Raw genomic sequence first — 18654 nt, forward strand, 5'->3', positions numbered from 1 at the left:
GTATTTGTTTTTATTTTAATTGTATAAAATTTTGATTTTACAGATATTGTTGGGTATATAGAATAGGATGCTTGCATGTATGCCTACACTCAAGACCAATTTTTGTCACACTGACTCCCATCAAAATGCCATATTTTTGGTATACTTACATGTTGTGTAATCCTTTTACTAGGGGTGACAACAACAAGACAACAACAAAAAACTAATATATTATATATCGGCTTGCATCTAAAATATTGGATACAAGCGCTCCAATACAAGCAGTCCTGTGCACGTTTACTTGTGCAAAGCCGGTTAACATCTAAATATCCTCCAATAAGCACACAAGGTTGGTCATTTCTTGTATTGTCCTTCTTTCATCAAGTCATTTTCTAAAGGTAAACATGTATAGGCTATAAGGAGATAGCAGCTACACATCAGCTAAGCACACAAGCTAGACATACGTAGTTAAGTGTCCTTTTTTGAAAAATATCGCAGCTTAAAACATCACATACCGTATTTCCTTGAATAGCCGCCGGGGCGCTAATTAATTTAAAACCTCTTCTCACTCCTGCGCTTACCAAAAGCATGCGGGATGGGCAAGCATGCGCTAATTATTTTAAAACCTCTTCTCACTCCGGCGCTTACCTTATCATGAAAAGCACATTTAAAAAAAAAATATTATTATGGTCTTACCTTTACTTACAAATGATGTCCATCTGCAGCTGCTTCTGATCAAATGCAGTCTTCCTTATCTTTCTTCAGTTTTAAAAGTCTCTGGAGATATTCCTTTAATTATTACCTCCTGCTTCGATTGAAAGTCCAGTTTAGAAAACTGTTTTATTTTAGATATGTAATCCTCCATGTTAAAAGTGCAAGCAAACGATCGCTGCTCAGGCTTGCTGCTTGTTGTCTTCTTCTGCAGCACCGGTCTTCTGCAGTACTGGAAGTCGCAAGAAGGATCACTAGCGCCCTCTACCACCAGGAGGCGGGAGTCATTTAATGACTCATATTTGACCCGGCGGAAGTGCCAAGCATGCGCTAATTATTTTGCCAAACGAGTTTGACCCGGCTGTAATTCTAGGCAGGCAAATACTATATTCCCGGCGGCAATTCAAGGAAATACGGTATGTCAATATAAACAATCATAGTTGCTTATTACTTACACATACAAAGTCTGCTAGGCAAAAGCGTATTAGAACGTATCCAGTAACAAAAGTGTCCGCGTTACAAACTTACTGCGGCCTGATCTTAACTTGGTGAATTATTGTGGGCCACTAGGTGTTGCCAAAAAAATCTAATACCGTTCCACTTAAACTTAAAGACGGCATAAAGGCTGAAACATGCTCTCGCGTCACATACTATAGCTTATGTGCCAGCTGACGGCGTTTTGATTCGTTTACAGCTCTTCCATGGGGGGCTGATGCGGGACTTGCAATTTTCTTCCAAAACACTTGAGGTGTCTCTGGGGCTTTACCACACATGTACTTTTGAAAAACAGTGCTACATAATAACGGCGCTACTAGCGCTGTTAGTTTTTCTAGTAACGAGTAATCCAATTAATTAATTTTATGTATGTTACAACACCATTACGATACGTTTAATGTATTGTGGCACGCTACTTTTGATGCGGGACAAGACCGCTTTAAAATCCCAGCAAGTTTACTTCAGGAAGTAGCTTTTCACTAATGTAAGCAGCAGCCACCACTCATGCTCTCACTACTATGGGGGAATAACGAACATTCAATAATCAACTATAATAATCCTACAATATCCTGTTGGTGGACACAGCCATTGACGCACGTTCAATCGCTTTTTTTAAACTATCATTGAAAACATTCCACAGGCGCGACCATCAACAATCTTCTTCCAGTCCGCAGACTACCAATGCTCAGCTAAAACAGCTAATGAGCGCGCCTTCGCTGACGTCATGCTTCACTTGGTAACAAGCACAGTCTTTTAAAGGCACGCACTCTACTCTCATGAAACATCTCTCAACTGCATACACCAGATCTATAAAAGTCAACAAAAAAAAATACCACATTAATTACTTTATCTAAAAAAAAATTAAAAATAAATCAATACAAATTGTAATTAGATAAACTAAATAAAACCAGATTAAAGATAAGCAAAGAAATACATACAGGAGATTAAAAACCCCTAACAAAAACATTGTAACATAAGCCAAACCATTTCCAATGGAAAAAAAAATAAAAGTTACAAAGAAAAATAAATTAGTAAATATATTTTTAAAAATAAATACAAATAAACAGAGGAAAATAAAATAAATACTGGTAGGTTAAATATAAATAAACAAATACAGAAGTTTAAAAAGAAGACAAAATTATTGTGATACTACCAACTATACAGAAAAAAGAAAATATGTGATGGGCTACCTACATTTTGTACGTTAAAGATACTAAAATCAATCCAGTGTAGGCCAATACTCTGCATATCACTATATATCGATGTATAAGATATTAGAAGAAATTAATAACAATTAGTAATTAATAAAGCAAAAATATGTGCGTGACCGGTTAAGAAGACCCTAAGACTTTGTAAAGACACCTGCCCCAAAACGTTGCAATTTCCACAGCAGCAAAAATAATAATAAAACAAAATAGACAAGTCACATGTAATACATATCACATACCGTAAACATCAATATCATAATTCACTTCAGACCAAAGTGGACTTTAGTTGTTTTTTAAAAGAATAAAGTGTAGTTGTAGATTGAACATCTATTAAATAATAATTCCGTTAGTAGTTCAATTACTGTTTTGGGAAAGTACCAAGTAACTGTAATTAATTAAAAAGTAATTTTCCTAACACTGCTTATTTAGCATGTTTTTGTGTGTATTGCTCATAATGTAATGCTGTTCATTCGGATAAAAGCCTTTGTTATTTTTGCTTGTCACACTAATGCACTGCAGAAAAATACTGTAATAATACTCGCTTTATTGCTGCCTTTTTTTATGAATGATTGTTTTAAAAACGATATGTTGTAATCCTCCTACTTCAAAACGATGACAAAAACAGCATTTTCATGCCGTCTGTTGCTGGTTGTGTCTCTTTTCCAGGGAAGCTCACTTTAGTAAACTTACTTATTTCATTTGTATTGTATGTTTTTCCACTCTCATCCCATTTCCTCCGCTTCCTCCCTCCTGACAGACAGTAACTTCCTATTAGGCAACGCTCAGGGCCACCGCGGCTACCCCATCGTCTACTGCTCGGACGGCTTCTGCGAGCTGACGGGCTTTACCCGCACCGAGGTCATGCAGAAGAACTGCAGCTGCCGCTTCCTGTACGGCGCTGACACCAGCGAGCACGTGGCCCAGCAGATGGAAAAGGCTCTGGAGGGCCGGGAGGAGTACCAGGGCGAGGTGCACTTCTTCAGGAAGAACGGTGCGTGGAGCTCAAACAGCAAAATATGAAATATTATTGCAGTTCTACGCTTGTTCAGTTGATATAGCCAAAGTGAGTGTTATTATTTCAGCTCCTGTGATGAATTATGTGTCTTGAATGCACATTTTTTTGACAATTAGTGATGCAACGCCTACTTCATGCCAAGGTAGCGCTGTTCTGTGGGAGCATGATGTAATTGGTAGAAATGGTTTTAAGATCCAAGTGCTTGCCACAACTCTTGTGTCATTTTTGCTACCTTTCCCCAAAACAAAATGGTGTAAAAAAGAAAAATTCAGGAAAATATAATTCTGTGCTCGCTGTGTTTAAAAAATACAATATTAATTTTTTTTTTATTTTTTTAAATGAGTCAAAGAAAAAAATATAATGTAAATTTTAAAAAATCTAAGAATCTATAACAAAATATATGGATATAAAAAGCTATCATTTCCTGGTAAATATCAGTAAGAAGAAGGGGAGAAATATTATTATATACTTTAAAAAAAAGTAATATTCAAAAGTAACTCTTATAAATAGCAAAAAGGACAATTGTGTTTTTATATTCATTAAAAATAATAAGGGGAGACCAAAGTTTAACATTCATAGGAACGAAAAAAAAAAAAGTATTTATTTGAATTATTCTTAATCCACACTGTTAAAAACTTTTAAAATACAAATATTACAATACATTAATGCAGACCTCACCATGGTTGAAACATTTGTATAGAGCAGGGGTCGGCAACCCAACACGTTGAAAGAGCCATATTGGACCAAAAATACAAAAAAACAATATGTCTGGAGCCGCAAAAAATGAAAAGCCGTATATAAGTGTTATAATGAAGGCAACACATGACGTAAGTGTCTATATTAGCTATAATAGCCTACTATAAAAATGACTATGTGTCGCAGGCTGAAACAAATCTTCGTTGACAGAAATGTTGAAATGTAATATTTATTCTACACATTTTTACAACATTAGAAACCATTAGTAAATCAGTGGCTACTCAGAAGGTGAGATAACTCCTGGAAATTACTGGCTTTTAATGACCAAAGGTATCGATGTGTGTGTCCAAGTTGAAGGAAACGGCACGCTGTCTTCTTTTAATAGATTTATTACAATCTTTGGCAAGCTAGGTAATGTTTGCTGTGGTCTGGAACAACATGGCACACAAACAACAATATATGTAATGCCGCCAATATTACATACAGATAATGTGTCATGAGACATGCAAATGTAAATTATATACAACAAGGATAAAAGTAAAGGATAAAATGAGCTCAAATGAGGCATAATGATGCAATATGTACATTAGGGCTGCAACTAACGATTAATTTGATAATCGATTAATCTGTCGATTATTACTTCGATTAATCGATTAATAATCTGATAAAAGAGACCAACTACATTTCTATCCTTTCCAGTATTTTATTGAAAAAAACCCAGCATACTGTCACCATGTTGTGGACATTGGGGGTGCAGCATACACCAATAATAACACAGAAATGTAACTCATCAGAACTGAATCAGATATTGTACACGTTTCTGTTGTGAATAATAAAGGATTCATTTTAGGCTGCCTCTGAATAATAGCATGAAATATTCCAGCACCTTCATAACGTTTAGTTATACTAAAGCGTCACTCAAATCTAAATATATTTATATAGCTTTATCGGCCCGGCTACATTGATCCATTATGAAACCAACCTGAGATATTTCTGTCCGTTACGTTTATTTCGAAATTGGTAACCGTGCGTTTTCTCTCTCAAAACGGAGTCAAATGTGCCGGAGACACATTATCAGCAACAAAGGCATAATGTTAAAGCTACTTACAAAAAAGCTGAACTCATGAATGCTTTTTGCCACTATGGACTTAAAAAGCTACGTACTGTGAGTTCCTCCCTTCATCCATGGCTCCAACATGTTTCCTTTTGCAGGTGCTCCAGAAGCAATGTTGTACTTCCGTGCCATTTTGCAGGAAACGGTCTTCTTTGAAGTCTTTAAAGTAAAGTGTTCCCACACTTTTGACGACTTAGGTTGTACACTTTTCTCCATTGAAGCAATAACCTCAAGATGTTTCTCCGCTAAACTATCGGTAGTGTTTTCCTGCGCCATTTTTCGAATGTTTCCAGACGGCGTCGTCACGTGAGCTGCACATGACACATCATTGGCTAGCTTACGCCACCTCGTGAGACGTAGCCTCAGCGCTGCCCTGGCACTGTTTTGTACTGTTTTTGTACTTCTGTTGATTATTGTTTCTCAGCTGTTTGTAAATGTTCCAGTTTATAAATAAAGGTTTATAAAAAAATTTAAAAATTTTTTAAAAAGCCTCCGCGCATGCGCATAGCATAGTTCCAACGAATCGATGACTAAATTAATCGCCAACTATTTTTATAATCGATTTTAATCGATTTAATCGATTAGTTGTTGCAGCCCTAATGTACATACAGCTAGCCTAAATAGCATGTTAGCATCGATTAGCTTTCAGTCATGCAGTGACCAAATATGCCTGATTAGCACTCCAACAAGTCAATAACATCAACAAAGCTCACCTTTGTGCATTCACGCACGGCATAAAACGTTTGGTGGACAAAATGAGACAAAGAAGGAGTGGAAGATTTTACATGTAAACAAACTGTTGCGTCACAGCACACACTATGGTGAGTTCAAGAACTGCCGAAATTAGTAGGACAAAACGATGTTCACCAAACACTCTCATCAGTGAAGCGTACACACAGACATATTAAACAGTGGGCTTTCTAACAATTGGGAAGGTTTGTGTCATGTTTGTGGTCAAACAAAAAACATACTAAAACAAACAAAAATATTTTTCCAGTTTCAATCCTTTTTTAAAAATGCTCCAGGGAGCCACTAGGGCGGCACTAAAGAGCCGCAGGTTGCTGACCTAGAGATAGAAAACAGGGCTTTATTCAAATGCTTTTAAAGTGTTTTATGATGCAATTAGTGTCTAAATGGCCTAAAAAAAATCAGGTAACACAAACCTGCAACAATTTTAAGAATCGGATGGAAGTTAAAAAAACAAAAACAACATATTTTGGTTTTGTGACTGTTTTGTCGTGCGACACGGTCCAAGAAAATATGTTTGGAATAACTGTAGCGTGTGCAGTACACAATATGTCTGCATCATGCACACGAGGGACGCAGTGGGAGGCTTGGTGGCAGACGACACTGTCGACACACTCTCTAATGAGCGCACCGCACACTGACTTACAACATGACAACGCCTCCGCGCTCTCCCTGGTGCACAATCATCCACATACCCATGCCTGGCTATATATTTAGAAAGTACGATGTTTTGTCCCCATTGCAGGTGTAGCCTTCTGGTGTCTGTTGGACATTGTGCCCATAAAGAACGAGAAGGGCGAGATGGTTCTCTTCCTCTTCTCGTTCAAAGACATAACGGACAGCCACGGGAAAAGTCATCACAACAGCAGGAGGGAAGGTAGGCCTTCAAAAAAAACTCCAAACTTTTTCCCTGGCACAATCAGGTCCTTTTTCACACCCAGTCAGCCCAACGTTCCCAACCAATAAGTTTATTCCGGTTGCTCAGATTCGTCATTGGAACATTAGAGGATGCTAACGTTAGCGTACCCTTCCGCTGTGCAGTATTAAAATCCACAATCTACACTTTGCTGCCCTCATTTTTCTCTTGGATAATATAAAAGTACAGTAAATACAAGACACGTGTTTTTGTTTTGTCGGTGGTTCTCGTTCCGATGGTTGTGCCAAGGGTCCTATTCTGTATTTTTTTACGTGCTTATACTTGTGAGTGTCATTGAAATCCATGAAAAAGATAACACTTTAAATCTGAAAGGGCCGTATCTTTGTCATGTGAATGTGTGTCGCCATGGTGATGTAGTGTGTGTATACACCAGTGACGTGCGGTGAGGTTCATGGCTGGTGAGGCACTGACTTCATCACAGTCAGATTTACAAACATATGAACCCTAAAGAGTATCTTATTCACCATGTGATTGGCAGCAGTTAACGGGTTGTGTTTAAAAGCTCATACCAGCATTCTTCCCTGCTTGGCACTCAGCATCAAGGGTTGGAATTGGGGGTTAAATCACCAAAAATTATTCCCGGGCGCGGCGCCGCTGCTGCCCACTGCTCCCCTCACCTCCCAGGGGGTGAACAAGGGGATGGGTCAAATGCAGAGGACAAATTTCACCACACCTAGTGTGTGCGTGTGACAATCATTGGTACTTTAACTTAACTTTAACTTTACACATACAAACTGTAGCACACAAAAAGCACATTTAATTAAAAAAAAAACGTTATTATGGTCTTACCTTTACTTATAAATGAAGTCCATGCGCCGCTGTTGTGCTGGATTAATGCACCCCCTGACGGGAGTGTTAAATCAACTAAAGCCCGCACTTAAACTTTCCACGTGCAAGATTGAATCTACACTACCGTTCAAAAGTTTGGGGTCACATTGAAATGTCCTTATTTTTGAAGTAAAAGCACTGTACTTTTCAATGAAGATAACTTTAAACTAGTCTTAAATCTATACATTGCTAATGTGGTAAATGACTATTCTAGCTGCAAATGTCTGGTTTTTGGTGCAATATCTACATAGGTGTATAGAGGCCCATTTCCAGCAACTATCACTCCAGTGTTCTAATGGTACAATGTGTTTGCTCATTGGCTCAGAAGGCTAATTGATGATTAGAAAACCCTTGTGCAATCATGTTCACTCATCTGAAAACGGTTTAGCTTGTTACAGAAGCTACACAACTGACCTTCCTTTGAGCAGATTTGAGTTTCTGGAGCATCACATTTGTGGGGTCAATTAAACGCTCAAAATGGCCAGAAAAAGAGAACTTTCATCTGAAATTCGACAGTCTATTCTTGTTCTTAGAAATGAAGGCTATTCCACAAAATTGTTTGGGTGACCCCAAACTTTTGAACGGTAGTGTATTTAAAAAAGTTATTTAATAAGAAGCCAAAAAGTGCAAAAACAATAATGTTCGTGTTGGAGGAGTTGATATGAAATCCGTTCTGCAGTCTGCAGGTGTACCTAATGTTGTGGCCCTGCGGTCATTCACAACTCCTCCAACACGAACATTATTGTTTTTGCACTTTTTGGCTTCTTATTAAATAACTTTTTTAAATAGTGTAACCGAGGGTTTATAAATGTCGCATATACTGTATGAAACTACAAAATAATAAACACGGAGGCTCCAGTTTACACGAGGACCACTTTATTTACCTTCTTTCAAAAACCTCCGCTCCACTCCAACGTGTCGTCACTTCCGCTCTTAGCGCCTTCAAAATAAGAGCGCAAGGCATATACTGTATAACAGCGTGTAACAGGAATTAACATCACAAAGAGGAAAGCCATAAAAATAGGTTACAATAGATTCAATCTTGCACGTGGAAAGTTTAAGTGTGGGCCTTAGTTGATATAACATGGACCCCCCAGTTATACCTCAACTGGCTGCTGATCACCGCACCGTCTCTTCTCAGTATTTGAACGGCAAATGTGAAAATTCAGCGATTTTGAATAAAAAATAATCTAAAACTGGTGAAGTTAAATGGAAAATAACTTTATAGTATAATCACTGGATATATATAACAATTTAATTTTTTTTTTTTTCTTTTTACTTTTTTTTCTTTCCATGATGGCACGTGAGGCCCCGCCTCCCCTGCCTCTAGTGACTGCATGTCACTGGTATACACGCTACAACAGCTTCTTCTTCCTGGCTGGATGTGAATAATAATCTGTAGATGAAGCTTTATTTCATTTATTATAACAACTACTTGTGATGTTAAGGGTTTTGCTGAGTACAAATGTTTGTAAAGCTGAGAAGCGTCAGAGGGGCTTAGTACACAGTTATTTGTGTGCGGGGCAACACGGCAGTTTTATATTAACTGTGAAAAAATCATTTGCTAGAAGCTACATTATTTATGTATTTTCTATAAAATAGTCACATAGTTCAATGATCACTGTCCCATTGCATATAATTGTCCATTAGTACCAGGAAGTTCAAACAAGACTGATATATGATATATATATATATTTTTAAATTATTTTATTTATGTATGGTGTACACTGCATCCAAACAATATCTTGTTTCATGTTCTTCGGGCGCTGGACTTAGTACAGCCTTTATAGGTGCATAAGAACAAAAGTTTGTAAGTATAAAACGTAAGAATACGCGGAAGGCCAGATTTGACAGGGAACGCCTATCGTATTTTACGCACCATAGGGCGCACCGGATTATAAGGCGCACTGCCGATGAGCGGGTCTAGTCAGGTTTATTTTCATACAAAAGGCGCACCGGATTATAGGGCGCATTAAAGGGGTCATGTTATTATTCTTTTTTTCTAAATGTAAAACACTTCCTTGTGGTCCACATAACATGTAATGGTGGTTCTTTGGTCAAAATGTTGCATAGATTATGTTTTACAGATCATCTTCAAGCCGCTTTCTGAAAGTCGCTTCAGGATGCGCCGTTTAGTGGGCGGTCTTATTTACGTGGCTCACCCCGTCTTCTCCCCGTCATTTTTGTTGTAGCGGTGTAGCGTGCAAGGACGGGAGTGGAAGAAGTGTCAAAAGATGGAGCTAACTGTTTTAATGACATTCAGACTTTACTTAGATCAATAACAGAGCAGCATCTCCTCATCCGTGGCTCACTAGTGCAATAACAACGCCGGAAATGTGTCCCGTGAAGAACTGTCTTGCCGAAACTCTCTAATAACTAAAGTTCCTTGGGTGAATAATGTAAACTCACTACACCGGTATGTTTTAGCGCTTTCATGGTGAGTTTACTGACAGATATAAGTAAGAACTTTACACTACTTTATATTAGAAATGGCAACAGCGGAGGATGAATGTCCCATAACAAGAAGATAGAAAAAAAGTAGAAGCTTATCGACTACGGCGTCCCCACGGACTACAAGGGCGCACTCCAGCAAATTTTCAGGACTTATGCAGATCCCAAATACACATCAACAGGTACCAGTAGGTAAGAAAAGTTGCTTTTGCATAACATTGCGAAACAAAACGCCAGATAATATGTCTTACCTTATACACACACCATAATAATACTCGTATGTTGAAGCACAGTACAATCCATCAAGCGGTGCGGCTTCATGGCTTACCAAAGTCGTACTAAAACATTTTGATAGATTTTTGAGCGCCGTGTGTAATGTTCTATATTTTCAATGGAACATAGAACATTTTGGTGTTGTTTACTTGAGTCATATTGCAGTCGACACGTATCTCTAATGTGTGACTGCCATTATATTGCAGTCTACTCGTATCTCTTATGTGTGACTGCCATCTACTGGTCACACTTATCATTTCACCATGCACCAAATAAAATAGCTTCGAAGTCGGTAAGCACAACCACAATTATTCCGTACATTAAGCGCACCGGGTTATAAAGCGCACTGTTGAGTTTTGAGACAATTAGAGGATTTTTAAGTGCGCCTTATAGTCCGGAAAATACGGTACTTTTAAGGCTTGCTTCACCCAAAGTGCGCATCTTGGATGAAGGCGCGCAACGACAGACTAAAATTGAGTGGGAGAATGCCGCGCAGCTACCGAACTACACCTAATTTGAAGTCAAACATGCAGTGGGAAAGAGCAACTGGTGGGATTTTTTTGAAGAACTCTTAAGGTTTTAAAAATCCTTGTGTGCTCGTGTGCTAGTTTCAGAGGACAAGCGGCGCAGGCGGAAGGGCAGCTCTCACCTGAGCGAGGCCAGGAAGCGAGGGCGCACCATGTTGTACCAGCTCACTAACCACTTCTCCAGCGGGGGCAAAGGGGAGGTCAACCTGGGCGGTGTGAGTACCACCATCTTTTTCCACCACCTTGATTTGTTTTCCAAAAGACAACGCGAGGTGAAGTCTTCTTGACCCACATTCCCAACGTGGCTTATCTCAAAGGACCATTCATCAAATGGCTTTGCTATTTTTAAGTCCCCTGAAAGATTCCGTTTTCTTGGCGCTTGTCATTCTCCAAAATGGACACTACAATCATGAATGCAATAATACAGTTGCTGTGTCGGCAAATGCTTACGATTTTATAAGTAAAAATATTTTGAATTTTTTTTTTCCAACGAGGATATAAACAGAAGTGTTGAAAACATGTAGGAAATAAATCAGTAGAAATTGTAATTAAATAAACTAAGTAAAACAGATTAAAGATAAACAAATAAATAAATACAGGAGATAAACAAACCCTAACAAAAATATTGGAACATAAGCCAAACATTTTCCAATGGAAAAAAAAGAAAAGATACAAAGAAAAATAAATCAGTAAATATAAAAAAAATGATAATAATAAACAGAGGAAAATAAAATAAATAGGTTAAATATAAATAAACAAATACATGAGTTTAAAAAGAAGACACAAATATTGTAACATAAGCCAAACCTTTTCCAATGGAAAAAAAAGAAAAGATACAAAGAAAAATTAATTTGTAAATATATTTAAAAAAATAAAAAATAAACAGAGGAAAATAAAATAAATAGGTTAAATATAAATAAACAAATACAGGAGTTTAAAAAGAAGACAAAAACATTGTGATACTACCCACTATACAGAAAAAAGAAAATATGTGATGGGCTATCAACATTGTGTACGTTAAAGATGCTAAAATCAATCCAGCATAGGCCAATATACTGCCTGTCAGTATATATCGATGTATAAGATATTAGAAGAAAGCATTGACTGCTTAGCTTTTGTATTTGTGACAGAGCAAATGTGACAGAGCAAATAGTTAAATACATGCAATAAAATTAATTCTGCGTGCCTAAAACAGCCGCTGAGCCGTACTTTGGACACACCTGGTATAGAGTTGTCTCTCAACACCTCAAATATTGTGGCTTTACCACATCCCAGATTTTTAACAAATATTTTAATCTTAATTTTTTTGTTATACTACAATTTGTGGTCCCAATTTAAGCATTTTCAAGCATACAAATGACTGAAATAAACTGAAAATATCAATACTACGGTAGTATTGGCCAATAGATGGGACCAAACCAATCAGAGCGTGCTGTTCAAAACCTTGGCCACGGACTGGTGCAGTCTCAGCCAGCATTACTATGCTGGAATAAGAGTATAAAGTGGACTAAATGGTGTTACATCATGTCTAAAAGGCTCTCATAAAGTTGAAAAAACGTACTTAGAAAGGTCGTAAACAGGTTTTTTATGCTCTTGCTATTAAAATATACGACTTGTAGTTAATAATAATTCCTACTTAGCGGAAATACGTTCATGGCTGTCATGTCTGGAACCAATTAACATCGATAAATAAGGGACAACTTTAATGTACTGGAGAAAAGAATTCAGCATATAGTATTAGCAATACCTTTTAAAATAATAATTAATTAATGAAATCAAGATAAATTATATCAAACAGTATAGTTCTACCTTGTAAACAACATAGGCTTAAACTGTTTCTTATTTCGATACATTGTTTAAGTTCCGTGTCAGCCGGTGGTAAATATATTTGTGTTTGTAAATATTTATATTAGACATGTTAAAAAAAAAAGAAGGTGAAAAGAGAATAAAAAAAACCCACCACAATAAATGAGTAATAAAAGAAATTATTAACGACATAGTGATGTGTTTCGAACATGTTTACAGTTACAATGTTTACATCACATGTTTATAGTTTCACATTCTAACGAATCTGAGAAGGAGTAGGAAGAAGCAGAGCTTATTTTAATTCTACCCCTTTCTTTTCTGGAAATAATTGATATCACCGTTGTTCACTTCTTTTTATGATCTTTAACACAACAACAATGAATAATTAAATAAATACAGTTCATCTGAATAGGTAGTTAATTTACTGTGTGGTTGACATAATTCACTAAATATGTGATATGTGTCATTCATCATTCAGGTTCAAGATTTCTATCAGTACTCCTCTTCCTTGTACTTTGTAAACACTTTGAACAATTTCTTAAACTCATATTCGTACATTGTGGGATTTCTTTGCTTAATCCATTTCATAATTTAATTCCACATACCGATATGCTAAAGGTCTTCAAGGCCTACTGAAAGCCACTACTACCGACCACGCAGTCTGATAGTTTATATATCAATGAAATGAAATCTTAACATCGCAACACATGCCAATACGGCCGGGTTAACTTATTAAGTGCAATTTTAAATTTCCCGCCACACTTCCGGTTGAAAACGTTTAGATATGATGACGTATGCGCGTGACGTAAACGGTTGACACGGAAGTATTGGTACCCCATTGAATACAATAAAAAAAAGCTCTGTTTTCATTTCAAAATTCCACAGTATTCTGGACATCTGTGTTGGTGAATCTTTTGCAATTTGTTTAATGAACAATGGAGACTGCAAAGAAGAAAGTTGTAGGTGGGATCGGTGTATTAGCGGCGGACTACAGCAACACAGCCAGGAGGACAGAGATGGATAGCAGACGCGCTAGCTGCCGAACTCACCTTAACTTCCTCCGTCTCGCCGACCGCATCTGTGATCGGGTGAAGTCCTTCGTCGCACCGTCGATCGCTGGAACGCAGGTGAGCACGGGTGTTGATGAGCAGATGAGCAGATGAGGGTTGGCTGGCGTAGGTGGATAGCTAATGTTTTTAGCATAGCTCTGTGAGGTCCGGTTGCTAAGTTAGCTTCAATGGCGTCGTTAGCAACAGCATTGTTAACCTTCGCCAGGCTGGAAAGCATTAACTGTGTGTCTACATGTCCATGGTTTAATAGTATTGTTGATCTTCTGTCTATCCTTCCAGTAGGGATTTATTTATTTTGTTTCTATATGCAGTTAAGCACGATGCTATCACATTAGCTCCGTAGCTAAAGTGTTTTGTCGATGTATTGTCGAGGAGATAAAAGTCACTGTGAATGTCCATTTCGCGTTCTCGAGGATATAGTATCCGAGGTGGTTTAAAATACAAAACCGTGATCCACAATAGAAAAAGGAGATAGTGTGGAATCCAATGAGCCAGCTTGTACCTAAGTTACGGTCAGAGCGAAAAAAGATATGTCTTGCACTGCATTCTAGTCCTTCACTCTAACGTTCCTCATCCATGAATCTTTCATCCTCGCTCAAATTAATGGGGTAATCGTCGCTTTCTCGGTCCGAATCGCTCTAGCTGCATTGAAAACAATAGGAAAATGTGAGGAGCCTGTCAACTGACTACGTCACGCTACTTCCGGTAGGGGCAAGGCTTTTTTTTTATCAGATACCAAAAGTTACGATCTTTATCGTCGTTGTTCTCTACTAAATCCTTTCAGCAAAAATATGGCAATATCGCGAAATGATCAAGTATGACACATAGAATGGATCTGCTATCCCCGTTTAAATAAAAAAAAATCATTTCAGTAGGCCTTTAAGTGTTGTGCGTGCATACAAACATTTAAGTAATATTTAACTCTAAGATTATATTTTTCCTCTTTTGTTGAGAAGAATTGTTGTACATTATTGGTTAGCCAGTTATAGTTTGCTTTGTGCATAGTGTTATGATGTGCCTGTTGGTCCTCAAACATTTAAATACAAAAAAAGTCATAAATCAATTGAAATAATTTGAATATGCAAATGAGATGCATTCTCTTAGCTTAAGCTGCGTGGTTGCTTCTGTGTGGTGGCGTCCCTCATGGGCATCAACGTGATCCACCTCCCTTTTCTTGTCTGCTTTTAATCCCATTTACAGACGCCAAGCATCACCACCACCGCCCGCACACACGCACACACACACACACACTGTCACACACACTCACACAATCACGCATCCAACCAATAAATGATGCTTGCCCTCTGAGGACAGCACATATGCCAAAAATGTCAAAACAGAGACTCACATTCATTATTCAAATATTATTCCCTGCGTGAAAGCACCGTTCTTACTTTTTTTTTTTTACCTTTTTCTCCCATGTGCACCGACTCATTCAGAGGTAGAATAAAAACAGTATATTCACACCCTTCACACATAAAGTATCGCTCACGTCTTCTCTCTGTGAACTTTTCCCACTTTGACGCCAGACATCGCTAGTTGAACGCGCTAATTGATTCCAAACACAACCGGTAACATCTTGCCACCTGACAAATGCAACAAAGGTGTCCATAATAGTTCTGCTTGACACACACGGAAACAGAGTCAGCAGCCTGACGGTTTAATGTCATATTTTTTAGCTTGCTGACAATTACCATTCCACTTCAAAACACAACAAAAACACAAATATACAGTAAAGATGTATAAATAACCACATAATCATAGTACACTTAAAAATATATGCATTTGCTATACATTTTTTGCTCTCAACCAACAAAACATTTCATGCCATTGCGTTAAAAAGTCTTAAGTGTAGAATAATATCAGTGTTTCCCACACATTCATTTATTTGTGATGGCCCGCCACGAAAGAATTAAGGCCGCTACAAAAAAATGTTTTTGAATTTTTTTAAATTTAATTTTTTTTTTTTTTTTTGTGTCCTGTCAAGCTTCTCAGGCAAATCATATAGTTGATGTAGATGCCCATATCGGCTGTTCAGATTTACTTTACAAAAGAGAAGTGTAGGATCAAGATTTTTGGAGCTCTTTGTTCAGTGGATCAGATGTTTGATGAAGCTCTGTGTCTATCTACCACCACTACTGTTTTCTGTTTATTTGTTACTGACTGTGGCAGGACACCTCTGCCTCTGTTTCACTTTATGTTGCTGGTAAATAATATGGTTGTAGTAGTAGGCTAAAGTTGAATTATTTAGTATGCACTAATTAAAGGGGCAGAGCTTTAAGAGACATTTTAGCTTTTATATTTTATAAGATATATTTTTTGTAAGAACCACAATTAATAAATATATTTCAGTGAATAACTTATTTTTCAAATCTGTATATAAATATGTACATAAAGTGTTGTAATTATATTGTAAAATGGATGGATGGATGGATGGATGGACGTTTAAAACAAAACTGTTATTATTAATTAGTAAGTATACATTTTTTGAGCCTTTTTAGAGAAAATCATATCATTGTAGTAAATTATACAAATTACTCGATGATGTCATGTTGACCACGCCCAACGCCGCGCTCATAGCCATGCCCCCACCGCCACAGGTATCTTGGCAGTTTATGGGAAACACTGAATATCATAATTTGATGTATCATAATTAGGTATTATATATTGTCACTGTCAATTGAAATGCATATCCCAGCTTACTTAAAAAAATTAATTTATATTTCCTAAAGAAAAATTATTTTGTGGGTATTTCGGTAGAAATTAAAGACTGATCAATCATATATCATGAGGTTGAAGACCATTTAAATACTAAATACAGTTTGTTTATTCCACTATTTACAGGAGGATGGAACAATCTAATCACAGGAAGTACAGGCTTTGTTTTTGGAGTACCGAATCTGTGGATAGCAGTTAAAGAAATAGCAACAAACCGTTTAGCAGTGTATACAGTTGAGCTATTGGCAATCACAGCAGCACTATAGTGGGTAGAAGAGTCACAGCTAAAAAGGTGAGGGTCTGCGCCAACTCAAGGTCAGCATTCACCTCTATTCAATATTTTAGGTCGCAAATCAGACAAGATATATTTAACGAAATATACAAATTACTGTTTAGGCTTGAGAGGGTGAATAACAGCATAAGATTCCAATGGGTTCCGGCTCACACAGGCATAAAGGGAAATTAATTGGCAGATCAGCTGGCAAAACCGACACAAACGCTAGAGCAACAGAGAGAGGTACTGTACCTCTCAGTAAGGCGGAGGCCAAATTATTAATTAAAAGAAACATTTTCAATGAGTGGCAACAGGGAGACACTTGCATTGCAATACAAAACAAAGTAGGAGCGGGAAGAATCGTAAGGGGGAGCATAAAAAAGGAAGGAATCATATAAAGTATTAGATTAGGACACCAACAGGATTATTTGACAGCTGCAATGCAATTGAGTCAGTGGAACATGCAATCAATCATTCATTGTGGGAAATACATTACAGAAAGGAGAAAACTAAGACAGGAAGTTACAAGACATGGACAAGTTATATATATATATATGTATATATATATGTGTGTGTGTGTGTGTGTGTGTGTGTATATATATATATATATATATATATATATATATATATATATATATATATATATATATATATATATATATATATATATATATATATATATATATATATATATATATATATATATATATATATATATAAATATATATATGTGTGTGTATATATATATATGTGTGTGTGTGTGTGTGTATGTATATCTATGTATATATATACATGTGTATATGTATATATATGTATATATATATATATATATATATATATATATATACGTACACTACCGTTCAAAAGTTTGGGGTCACATTGAAATGTCCTTATTTTTTAAGGAAAAGCACTGTACTTTTCAATGAAGATAACTTTAAACTAGTCTTAACTTTAAAGAAATACACTCTATACATTGCTAATGTGGTAAATGACTATTCTAGCTGCAAATGTCTGGTTTTTGGTGCAATATCTACATAGGTGTATAGAGGCCCATTTCCAGCAACTATCACTCCAGTGTTCTAATGGTACAATGTGTTTGCTCATTGGCTCAGAAGGCTAATTGATGATTAGAAAACCCTTGTGCAATCATGTTCACACATCTGAAAACAGTTTAGCTCGTTACAGAAGCTACAAAACTGACCTTCCTTTGAGCAGATTGAGTTTCTGGAGCATCACATTTGTGGGGTCAATTAAACGCTCAAAATGGCCAGAAAAAGAGAACTTTCATCTGAAACTCGACAGTCTATTCTTGTTCTTAGAAATTAAGGTTATTCCACAAAATTGTTTGGGTGACCCCAAACTTTTGAACGGTAGTGTATACATACAGTATATGTGTGTGTATATTTACATATATATATATATGTATATATATATATATGTATATATATATATATATATATATATATATATATATATATATATATATATGTATGTATGTATGTATGTATGTATGTATGTATGTATGTATGTATGTATGTATGTATGTATGTATGTATGTATGTATGTATGTATGTACTGTGCATATAGATATACTTATATATATATATATGTACTGTGTATATAGATACAACTTCAACAAATCATATTGGGAAAAAAACAACCTATTAAATGAATTCAATAAATATCATATGTAAGATTTCCCACATTATTATTACTGTTTGTCTGTATTGCGACCCGTCCACACACTGTATAACATAATAGTACTTTTACATTCAGATAAAACTACCTTGAATGGACCGCTGAGT

General features: G+C 36.7%; 1 protein-coding gene across 11 annotated transcripts in view; it reads left to right on the plus strand.

Moving 5' to 3' along the window:
- kcnh4b (potassium voltage-gated channel, subfamily H (eag-related), member 4b) overlaps nt 1-18654 on the plus strand; it is a 92167-nt gene that overhangs the window by 30785 nt on the left and 42728 nt on the right. For 10 of the 11 annotated variants that reach the window (XM_062055582.1, XM_062055580.1, XM_062055585.1 and 7 more), the window contains 3 exons: nt 3151-3384; nt 6711-6842; nt 11063-11196. In XM_062055582.1, the coding sequence (XP_061911566.1) occupies nt 3151-3384; nt 6711-6842; nt 11063-11196 (500 nt within the window). The remainder of the gene's footprint in view (nt 1-3150; nt 3385-6710; nt 6843-11062; nt 11197-18654) is intronic. The other variant, XM_062055590.1, reaches the window with a different exon arrangement.

The sequence above is a fragment of the Entelurus aequoreus genome, linkage group LG08, assembly GCF_033978785.1.
Source record: "Entelurus aequoreus isolate RoL-2023_Sb linkage group LG08, RoL_Eaeq_v1.1, whole genome shotgun sequence".
In the NCBI taxonomy this organism is placed as follows: Eukaryota; Metazoa; Chordata; class Actinopteri; order Syngnathiformes; family Syngnathidae; genus Entelurus; species Entelurus aequoreus.